General features: G+C 44.6%; 1 protein-coding gene across 1 annotated transcript in view; it reads left to right on the top strand.

Moving 5' to 3' along the window:
• cspg4 (chondroitin sulfate proteoglycan 4) overlaps window positions 1-12,352 on the top strand; it is a 121,206-nt gene that overhangs the window by 55,221 nt on the left and 53,633 nt on the right. The window contains exon 2 of the mRNA XM_079501051.1: window positions 9,854-10,017. Within this exon, the coding sequence (XP_079357177.1) occupies window positions 9,854-10,017 (164 nt within the window). The remainder of the gene's footprint in view (window positions 1-9,853; window positions 10,018-12,352) is intronic.

Genomic DNA, 12,352 nt, shown 5'->3' on the forward strand with positions numbered 1-12,352 from the left:
TATTATGACCCCAAAGTACCTGATGGCGGGTGCTATAATTTATGGTCAAAATGTTAAACGGCTTCAAAAGTTAAAACTTCTACGCTATGAAACTTGTTAGTAGGCTACAGATATCCACCTATTCACACTCTGGACTGGATATTTGCCTCGAGAACTACACAACTTTATTTTTCCGCCATTGCTAATAATGATTCTGTGGATCATTACTGGACGATGCAAAAAAGACAGTACCTCACTTAAAGTTAGGGAATTGATTTTTATAATAATTTAGTATCTTGTTCTGAAACTCAGGAGTCTCCATGGCTTTCCAGCTCTTTTAAACAGAAAAAGCATTTTCAGGTCACAATGCCAATTTTGTCCAATCATTAAACAAGTGAAATTGGAAGTGATGGCACTATGAAATGAGCAGACAACATTGGAACTGGAACACTATAGAATTAAAATGGGTCTCTCCTGATTGGCTGAAATTGTGTCACCTATACCTACAGTCATAGACATATAAAGGTAGATGACTAGACGCCTCTGTGGAGCATAATTATGTGCTCAAGGGAGGGCAAAAACTTCCCGAGATTCCTTGCGAAGCACCACAGAAGCAAGGGTGTGCATCACAGAGCGCATGTTTGGGTCTGATAAGTCCCGGAAAAGATGCACTGTGATTGGCCAGTATAGTCACTTGAGTGGCAGCGTGACGTTACATGCCTTCCACTCTTCTGGCGTACTTCCTCCCCCAGTGTAAATTCTTCCGCCCTCCCGTCGACACACATGGCTCCAACGAACTGCAGCGGCCAATGAGGCATCTATTTTTTAAATATATATGCCTACAGTAGCCTACCTGAAAATGTATTTTCTGTTCATCAAAGAGCTGGAGAGACGAGGAGACTCATGTTTCTGAACAAACAATGTATAGCAATGATTACTACCAGAATATAATGCTTTAACCGTTTACCGAAACACTTTTTGTTTTAACCAACATATAGGCCTACCTTTAAACTCCAGCTTCAAGAGGAATTGATTGGGAAAATAAATCCAGCTATAAGTTTTGGACTATCTGTCCATAGTTTAACATTAAGGTCTATCTGCTCCGTTACCAGTCATGTATCAGGTACGGTACAGTAGGTCCACTTCCCAGACTCTACAAGAACATTTCTCAAAGAGGAAACCAGCACTCACGGAACTCTCGTTTTAAGGCACTTTTAATATTATTTTAATCAGTTGACATAGTATCTGCTGCCGCAGAGCAGCAGTACAACGAACGCGTTTCGGCGTTCAAGCCTTCATCAGCGTTGTCTATCTGCTGGAGACACTGGAAGTGCCACATTATATAGTCTCCCTATAGGAGAGACAGTACCTCTGACCCATGGAGACACATTATATAGTCTCCCTATAGGAGAGGCACTTCCGGTGTCTCCAGCAGATAGACAACGCTGATGAAGGCTTGAACGCCGAAACGCGTTCGTTGTACTGCTGCTCTGCGGCATACTATGTCAACTGATTAAAAGAATATAAAACGTGCCTTAAAACGAGAGTTCCGTGAGTGCTGGTTTTCTCTTTGAGAAATGTTCTTGTAAAGTTACTTATCGCGCACCCGGTAAAGATGCTCAGAGTGTTTAATTAAAAGCAACTGGAGTCGTGCGAGCTATTACCCTGATAAAATGCCACTTCCCAGACTCGCCAATAGGAAAAGCATCCTGTATCATTACAGTTTGTCAATCTATTATATGACCTGAAAACATGACCTGCTGGATGTTAAATTCCACTGAAGTAAATTAACTGTGTTTCTCTCTCCATATAGCCCATACACAGACATAAAGACTTGACTTAAGTACTTGGGCAAAAATACGGAGAATGAAGTCGACAGCAGACAGGCAGATGAAAGTTGTTCCGGAGTTCCATTTATTTGTGGTCACTGGCTATTCTGAGATTCCTAGCCTGCTAAGGACTCTGTGTCATGACATGTTTGCCCAGCTGAGAGACAATGTAATGTCACACTATACTACTGTATAAACAATATTATTGAAGCTATATTAATGTGAATTGTGGTTCCAGATACCACACCACCACACTCAAACCCAATACCACAAACCAATTTACCTTGGCTTGTACGTCAGCCTATAGTGTCTATACATTTAACTACTGTACTACAATATTTGTCACAGCAGGCTAACTAACATGTACTGTAACCGCATCAATATTATGTCCCACGCTCCACGAACCTTCACGGCTGCAGACTCCCAATTTCTATTACATACAGAATTGCCATTGACCCTTGTTTCTGCTCATTCATAACCCAGGAGAAGGAGATATAATTGCTTGTCACAGTAATTACTGTGTTGCCATACGGTAAATGTCATTATTATGCCTCTAAACAGCTCTCCAACTCTATCTCTGGATAGCAGCACCCTATCCTTCACATAATTACATCCAGAAGTCATTATGCCACTGCTGTGTAGAAGGCACTGTCCAGCAAGGGGAAACAAATGACCAACATAACCACACTATTTATAGTCAAGCGGGCCGAGGCTGAACCAGGATCGTCATACTGTAGTTTGTTTGGCTACTAGGCCAACTGTTACCATGGCAAAGACAGAACGGAACACACACACACACACACACACACACACACACACACACACACACACACACACACACACACACACACACACACACACACACACACACACACAATTGATGTTTGGGTTGATACTTCTAAGTTCTTTATATCACTGTATCTGAAAAAGACAGAGATGGATGCACGTATGCATCAGATAGAGTCACAGGACAGCACAATTCACCCCAGCCTCTCCAGATCTCTCGGCCTCTCCTTCTGCGGTTGCTCTCTCAATCTCCATCTCTCCTGATCTCCTCTCTCCCTATAGCTTTTCCGGACATGTGTTGCTTGATAGAGACCAAAAGACAGCTTGGAGGGGTGGGGGGTGGGGGGCTGGGGCCACTGACAAGGGAGGAATTCATTCGGTCCTTTTGGGGGGAGATGGAGAATTAAGTTTCCTTCAAGCGTTATAAATACAAGCTCAGCCAGTCATCAAATTATGGCCATCTGCACTGGACGACGACCAGCGTTCTTCCTCGAAAGACGCACAATAAAGCAGTGTGACAGAGGGAGCATAAAGAAGGGGGCGAGAGAGAGGGGAAGGGAGGAGATGAGAGGAGAGGACAGTGGAAGGGGGGGGGGACAAGGGGGAACAGGCACTAAAGACAACAGAGACTGTAAGATCAATTGAGCACACTCTGTGTGGGATAAAAAGACACACACAGACAAACATGCACGCACGGCCGCACGCACACACGAAATCCTACTGGATCAATACACAAGCTAGCGACTACAGTGAAACGCACGCACGCACGCACGCACGCACGCACGCACGCACGCACGCACGCACGCACGCACGCATGCACGCACACACACACACACACACACACACACACAGCTGGACATAGCCGGTGGGCAGCAATGTTAGGCCCAGTGGGAATAGAGACGACAATAACTGACAGGTACTGATGCTCGCCTCTTTCTGCAGACTCCACTATCTCCCCTCCCTGTCACCAGCCTGCCATCACACCAGTATCACATTCAGTTGGTTCTCTGATCCGGTGCACCGAGAAGCTTACTTTAATATGTGCAAGGCACATTTGGTGAGCAGTGTCTTGCTCATAGATGCGTGGATTTAATATGCGAGACGAATAATTTATTGCCTCATAGGACATGCCCTTAGCAATAGCTGTGTGTTGGTGTATCCTCGGTAAACATGGGTCACGACAAGCTATGGAAAGCAAGGGATTATAGTGCAGGATTTGCAGAAGGCAATCCCCCAAGCTCTTAAAAAATGGATAAATGCTGCATGTTATTTATTTACCTCTGCAGTGGGAGTCTGGAGCTGCTAGGGTTGCCAACTGTCCCTTGAAATATAAGGAATCGTATTTGGAAACTAAAATGTCATGTCCCTTATCAGTTCAATATGAGGACACACAAACAGCTCATATACAGTATATTGTACAGGTTGTTAATATACAAAAACTGTACATATATAGTTATCTTTTTATTATATTTTTTCTGCACCTTCCATATTTTTCTTATAAGGAAGCCTTATTTAAATGTCAGGTCAGCTGCTCGCTCTCTGTTATCTTAGCTTTAAGCTTAGCTTAACCACGTGATCCCTATAGGTGTCCCCCTATATTCTGCATGGGGCAAAAACATTCAGTCAAAATTAGAGATGTCCCGATACTTTATCGGTATCGGAAAAGTATCAGATCAGCCCTTATTTGTCATATCGGGTATCGGTGAATATGCCAGTCTAACCACCGATCCGACAAAGGGGTAAGCGGTTTACACTATGGCAGGTAAATAAAAATTGAGGCATCATGTGGAGTTTGCTTTGGAGTTGCCCAAACTGCAAATGCACATTTGAGTGAGGAGTCTGCTATAAACACAACACGAGATATATAGCTATAGATTAGCTATAAAAAAGCTATAAACTTTATTTTGTATTATTATTCTATGTTATTCTCTGGTATTGGTATTCGGTATCGGCTAACACAGAAATTGTGGTATCGGGATCGGATCGGAAACGAAAAAAGTGTATCGGGACATCCCTAATCAAAATATTTGGGTTGGCGGGGAAAAGGAGGGGGCCAGAAAGACACCCCCGGGCCGGGGACTCATCAGTCACCAAAGTATTTAGGCGGGTTTCAGTGGTTAAAGATATTTTGAACATCTCAGCTCATTTCAAGGAAATTATAGCTGTTGGGATATTGTTGGGTGTAAGATATGAATGTTATCATGCAAGGCTTGTGAATGAATCTATGTCGGCTGATGCATAGTTATTTTTAGACAATAATTTGATAACCGGGTCAACGGCCAGTAGGAGACTTAAGTATCAAATTATTGGCTTAGGAATGCCACAAAAAAATCTCCATGCATGTCGTGTTAATTATGGGTGTGCGAGATGTATTCTCAGATATTGGGGAAGAAAATATATATAGATTATGGTGTCTAGGTGTATTTCCAAAGAAGAGAGAATTGCAGCTCATTGGTGAGTTAAGAAGAACCTAGGAGGTCATAAATGCCAGGCCACTTCCTTGCTGGGGGGTTGGCTGCTGGTCAGCATTCCAGCTGTAAAGGGTCTATAGTTTATGGCGCCTCCCAGGGCAGTGTCAACTCACACAAATAGAACATGGAAATGGGGATTAAGTAACTTCTATCTTTAATCCCTTTCAATTGTGTAAATGTGTTCTAAATAACCTATTATATATTGGGTTGGTAAAAAGCCTAAATAATAAATATGTGATAGTCTAACAGCTAAGGTCAGCGGTGCAGGCAGGAAGCTGACTGCACCACAAACTGCCTCTCAGAGGAGAAGGACAGGATGGTCTGTGGCTTCTGATTGGTTGAAAGTGTTTAGCAGGGAGGTGTGACATCAGTCATAGAGCTTGCTTTAATATACTGACAAAGCAATGATAGACCAGCTTCACCAATACCATCGAACGTGATACATGATGTCTAGGCAGAGACCAGCGATTTAAAACCACTTAATGTACCATTAATGTACCACATAATGTACCACTTAATGTACCATTAATGTGCCACTTAATGTGCCACTTAATGTGTCACTGAACTAAGTCTGAGAGTCAACAATGACAAGCTAAGCTGTACCATGATCTGGGAGTCTTAGAGTGTAAAATGATAGTAAACCCTACCGACAGAGTTAGGATAGAACCACAGACCAATAGGACCTGTAATCCAGGCCGGGATACTGTATTCATCTTGTGTTGGGGGGAAGTGTGAACAGAACGTGTGAATGTATGATTGTAAGTGTTTATGATTAACATGAATTAATAAAAACCCTATAAAATGCACGTTTGAGTTCATCAAATATAAGCTATCATTGGAAGCATTTAGTTCACCTGTGCGTGTTAGTCACTTCACTCTGCCTAGTGCAAGGGCTGGTCGGAGCCTCGGCACAACATCGCCAAATAACCGAACAATGCATGTATTCAAGGCTTCATTGGGTATGTAGTTTTTTTTTGGGTGAACTAGTCCTTTGAAAGACTATAGTGTTGTATAACGCACTGTCCTGAAGGTCCTGTTGTCCCTAAACCTAAATGTCATAACAGATCACACTGATGCCGTCGGGACAAGTTTATGGTTATGTCCTTCAAAGATGCTCTGTGAACACTTGTTGTTCCTCTGACTGTGTGTGTGTGTGTCGTAAGGTTATGTAGGCCTACATGCAGTGAGCAGCAGCCTGTACCTCTCTGCACCTACGTATGTCACCAAGACAAATTAGCTCTTCAAAAAGCTCTTCTGTTGCCTTTGTGCTCCTTCTGTGAGGTCTTGCCGTTCCTCTATTATACTGTGTGTGCGTGCGTGCGTGCGTGCGTGCGTGTCTGTTCCAGTGTCACTAAGACCAATGCATAGTCCGTTCACCCAACTCACAAAGTAAAATAATTCTGTTTCTTTCGTCATCTCGGTGTGATTCTCAGCTTGTGTAACTGAACAGTGAGATCCCACCGACGCAGATTAAACCTCAGCGTCCGTGTCCATGACCCACGGAGAAAGATGAAACGCAAATGGACGGTGAAATCGGGGAGACATTTTGCACTAAGCAAGATCATCCTTTTTCCTTTTTCTCTCCCCCCCCTTTTCAGCTCATGTATTCACAGCTTAGCGCGCAGCTTAGCCTGCCCACTAATGAATCCAAGCTCCAGGTAGACCGAGAGAGAGCAAGACCCTGTATCTCATTACAAATAACTGCCTCCTCCGTCCTTGCTGGAGGCTGTGCTGGGAAGGCAGAGAGCTCAATTCGAGGCAGAAAATCCCCCAGGCAGAATCGTATTGGTGTTGCTGCTTCCCATCAGCAGTTTTACACCCCCACTCCCCCCACCCCCCAAACTCAGTGAACAATCCAACAAAAGCTGGGCAGCTTAAGTGCCATGAAGTTCATTGCGAAGTTCTTTGTTAATGAAATTGCCATTAAGAATAGATCCTTCTATTGTCTCTCACTTTATTTTTGTACTCGTTGAATTTCGGGGCTCGGAGGTTCCTGTGCAATTAGTGCTGTAGCGTGGTATTTGGGAGACCTCCTTATTGAACCTAATCCTATACCCAGAACACTGTGGACTGTACAGTACACTTGAGTTCTCAATCTGCCCAGATGTCTTTGGCGGAGCATTCAGATGTTAACACACAGGGAAATCCTTAGTGTTCATTTCATCCATTTGGAATTCTGGGAATGTAGTACAAATGGAACCCTTGCCATCCATTTGGTTCCATTTGTACACTCCCAGAGTTAAGTTACACGTTGATGATTTCACAGTGTAATGTGCAACGGCACCATAATTTAATTCAATAATACAAGACAACGGCTGCGTTGTCCGTCTGATCTCCCCACGCCGGTTTGATACGAGACACTCCAGTGGGCTTTCTTTATTCTTCATGCATTTCAGGAGAATTTCTATTCATGCTATGTTGCTCACAGTGGCTAAGTTAGAAGTTATGATGTTCATAGCTATTGAATTATGCACCACGTGTCATCAGACATGTGAGAACAGCAAAGTTAATCGTCCATATCGTTCAGACAATGAAAGGTTGTCACCCACCACGGCATGGCTGTTTGACCTGGAAGAGAGAAGAGTGGAGCTGTGCACTAGCGACGTGTGTGTGTGTGTGTGTGTGTGTGTGTGTGTGTGTGTCTGTGTGTGTGTGTGCGCGTGCATGCGTGTGTGTGTGTGTGTGTGTGTGTGTGCGTGTGTGCGTACAGTACGTACTCTGCACAGCTGAGTGCCGTATATCACTGACTTTGCTCATGACAGAAACAGCCTTGGAAGCGAAGGCGAGCAGGCATGCAGGAAAATGCCTCTTAGTATAATCACAAAAGCATGGGCGAGATGATAAAGGCTTTGCCGCTCGCTCGTCCTTGCTGACATCTAAACGGCCGTGTTTTCACTTCACTTTTTTCTGCCCGGCGCGTGAGTTGTTTGTTGCAGATGTGGGCGTGATGCGGCGGTAGGGAGGGTTCATCTGTGGGACACAGCGGTACAGGACTACAAGGCACCATGCCGTCTCTGCTGGGCGGAGATGAAGCGTGGAAGTATGAGGCTTCAGGAGGGACAAAACACAGATGCTGGATGCCCTTTTGAAACATAGACACACACACAACACACAGACACTCTCTTACACTCTGTTCTAACACTGATGCATGCAGGAGGATGCCCTTTTAAAGACACAAACAAACACGCACGCACGCACGCACGCACGCACGCACGTACACACACACACACACACACACACACACACACACACACACACACACACACAGTGTGGAGGGAGGGAATGCTTCATCCTTTTATAGCTGTGCATGCAAATGACTGCATTGTCAGACCAATGGAGTTGGATAATATCAGACTCTTGTAGTGAATGTTGTGCTTATATGTCCTTGCCACTTCTGGCTGCTATAGTATGTTTGTGCTGCGGGGAACATTTCGGCCTCGCGCGACCTTACTGGAATGTTCTAAATGGGACACAGCGACGCCTCTCTTTCCGCCGGCACTAAAACCCGTGTAACGCTGTCCACCATCATGTGGCTCAAGTGTCTTCCTCCTTCTCGCATCTTCACTTAAATCCCCAAGGCTTTAACTCTCGCCCTTGCGAGGGCAAGTGGGGTGGCTGCCTGGCTGGGCGGAAAGCCCCCATCCTCATACATCTGTCTCTTTTGGCCAGTAACGCGGAAAACTGCCTCGCAAACACAAGGCCCTGCCTGGAGGTCTTCCAGTTTCATTTTGAAGCGTGAGCTCTGGTGTGTGTGTGTGTGTGTGTGTGTGTGTGTGTGTGTGTGTCCGTGTGTGCGCATGGCAAATCAACTTCCTCCTCAAAGGATTTACATGTTTTTAAGAAGGAGGGGGCAGCTCCGGAAAGCAGGCAGGCAGTCAGGCAGACAGACAGACAGGTGGCTGAATTTGCATATGGTCAAAACGGATCCCGGCTCAGCTGAGCCTGGGAAATCCTCCCAGGCCTATACGAGATGCCTCTGGAGGGCTAATGACTGATGTCTCTATACGAGATGCCGCTGGAGGGCTAATGACTGATGTCTCTGTGAGAGAATCCCTTTTGAGGCGAGGAGAGATCCTCTTCAGGAACAGGCAGCTGGAGGAGGACTGATAAATGCAGCAGGCAAAGCTCGAGCTAAGTTTCCCTCTTTAACGTGAGAGTGCAGGGAACGGCCATGTCTAATGGGTTTCTTCAGACTTTATACATGAGAATCCCATCGAGTTGGCTGTGGTTTCAGCATGAATTAGGCTGAAGACAAAGCAGATGTCTTTTATTTCCCTGTTTTTGGCTGTTTCAGCACAGTTAGAACTAGCTGAGTGTCTGTGGTTGTGAGAGATGGATTCGACAAATACAAACAAATATTTAGTTCAGCCTACTTCTACAACACAAACACAAAGTTATTGTGTGGTGGCAGACAGTATGCATTAATATGCAAATCAACAACATCACAGTTTGCTTTGCTGACAAATGCAAGGTTTGAATTGGAAGGCAATGTACTAGGTCTGTGCATGTGTTTGTGTGAGTGAGTGCGTGCGTGCATACGTGCATGAATGCGTGTGAGGGTGGATGTGTCCATCTCATCTTTCTCTGTGAATCTTTAATACCGGTACATTATTAACTCTTTAAATTCACGTTATGTCAATTACTATATCGGCACTAAGTTGCACAATAATGCTCTTGTGGCTAAAGTTAGGGGAAAAATCTGATCTCTCATGACAGATCAGACTGGTTTCAATCATTTTGTTGTGTTGCTGCTATTCTTCAACCTCTTCTTGCTCTTCTCTTTCACAGTGTCCTACTTCGGAGACAGCTACTGCCGAATACAGTCCGTCCAAGATGTCTCCACCTTCCAGCTGTCCGTGCAGTTTAAGACCAGTCGACGGAGCGGACTGCTCCTATTGGCTGCCGGCATGGAAGACTACCTGTTTCTGGAACTCCAAAATGGGAAGTTACAGGTCAGTAGAAAACTACACACCCTGTGGAACCTTCCGAATTACACTGTTGAGCCACATGTGTACAGTACTTCATCGAATGCAACACGCAGATTTCAACACATAGATTTGCTATTTTCGGCAAGCAACACCGCCATACGACAGAGTATACATTGTACATTAGCTCACAATCCTGCCCAGCACTCTATAGGCGGGATGAGGCCAGTGCCAAAGAAATGCACGAAATACGCAAAGAAGAGCCACATTCGCCCGACCCGGAAGTGATAGCCCTCCATATCTGTAGTCTAGCCTCACTCCAGGCAGTGTACAGTGTACGCGGACGATGTTTATTCTTAGCGCAACCTTGGATTAATGTTTTATTAGGCTCTAAACATGGTACTTTATCCCATTCTGAGCACAAAAACCACTAATAACTGCGTGCATGGGCGTTGGCTGTAGGGTAGGCTGTTTCTACCATGGGAGTTAGGTGGTGTCCAAAAAAGCTGGATTAATGCTTATTAATCAAATCTCATGTTTCTCGTGGATGGCCAAGACGGTATTAATTGCTTTCCATGGGATATCTCGTGGATGGCTTGGAATGGGTTAACACAACAACTGCTCGTGATGGAACGTTCTGCCATATAGAATCCAACCGGCAACTTCTCCTGGCGGAACGTTCCGTCATATAAGTTTTATTATTGATACCAAACCGCATCACTCTTTTTATTGGCCTTTCCTTCTTCAGCGATCCTATAGGCCGGTTTCACGCGTGCGCACTGCCGTTCACTTCTTGTATGCAGGCGGACTGAAAAGCTGAATAACTCTAAATCTACGGAGCTCTCCATGGTTTTGACAAAACGCGCAATGTTCTGAGGTCTTTTCTGATTGTCCGGTGATCCCGATTGGAACATTGTCACTTTCTAGAGCAAGTATGGCTTCATTTTAGCTCACTAGCACTGACGCTAATTATTTAGCATCTAAAACCGGACGTGCATCACACTAAAACCAAGTAGATCCGGGTCGGCAGTCAAGCGTTGGCACTTGCGTCCACCAGGTGGCAGTGATACGGTTTTAAAAGGAGTTGATCCAAAGTGCTTTCCAGTCAGTTCAGAGAGAGTTCAAAAGATGATAAATCACAAAATAGCTACAAATAAAAAAAACACACATTAATGGAAGCAAACACATTAACAGAAACCAATTTCAAAAGCAAACAGGCAGCTTAAAACTGAGAAAGGGTTTATGGAGGCACTGATAAGTCAATTCAATCAGGCCATGTTATGTCTATCAATAATAGATAGTTAGATGTGCACTTCAGCAATAAACAGACATAATCACTTTTCCCGTGAAGCACTTTCCCTGTAACACTTACAAGTCTAAGCCTTCAGGCAGTAATATGGTCTAGTCTCTGAGCAACATAAAAAACACAATTTTCCCACGCTCATAAAACAGTTGTACTGTATATGTTCATGTACAGTAGTGGCCGTAAAATAGTATAGCTTCAATACAACAAAATCATCCACTGCAGACCATATAACATTAACATTTGCAACAGTTTTAAACTGTCATCTCATGGAAGTGTGTTATACAATAATCCTCTCGTGACTGAAGTTAATTATTAGCAGAGGCTATTAGCGTAAAGAAAATACCTCCTCAAACTACTCGGGTGGGAAAGTCTGATACTGTGGCATAATTAGCCTGTAATTATTGTATGGAAAAGCAGCTCCACGTGCACGCCGCATGGGGTATTCGGGCCGGTACAGTATAGCAAATGCGTTTCCCCATTTGGTGCACGCATCCGCCTGGGTGACAGCAAACTGCTGGGCGAGTGCTGGCGCTTTGGCATGGGGGATCAGATCAGCATATGGAATGAATTCTGTACTGGCCATATATGGAACGTGTCTTGAGTGTACAGGGTTTGATGAGGTCACATCGACATATGGACTGTCAGAACAGGTCAGCTTCATATGGAGATCTAAGGGTGGCAGCGGGGGCAGTGTCTTCAGTGTACAGGGTTTGAGGGCCGGGCCTTCATTTTCGGGCCTGTTGAGAACTCTAGTTTTCGCCGGCTGCTGGGCGCTGCTAATAACTTTGGGGCAGGCCCATCTAGAGTTTAAATGGACAGGTATCAGTCAATAACAGGTATCGGTTTGAGGTCAGATGTAGAGTTGTTGGCCAATATTGATGACATCAGGAATCTCAATATATGGGCATTCCCATATATGGGCTTATCTCCATCCATGTTGATGTCACGTGATGTCACGATGCATGACATATGGTCATGCCTGGGGTGACATACTAACTAACTAACTAACTAACTAACTAATGGGAAATGCACGTTTTCATAGTAAATGCGACCTGT

This window comes from Electrona antarctica, assembly GCF_951216825.1.
Source record: "Electrona antarctica genome assembly, chromosome: 5".
NCBI lineage: Eukaryota > Metazoa > Chordata > Actinopteri > Myctophiformes > Myctophidae > Electrona > Electrona antarctica.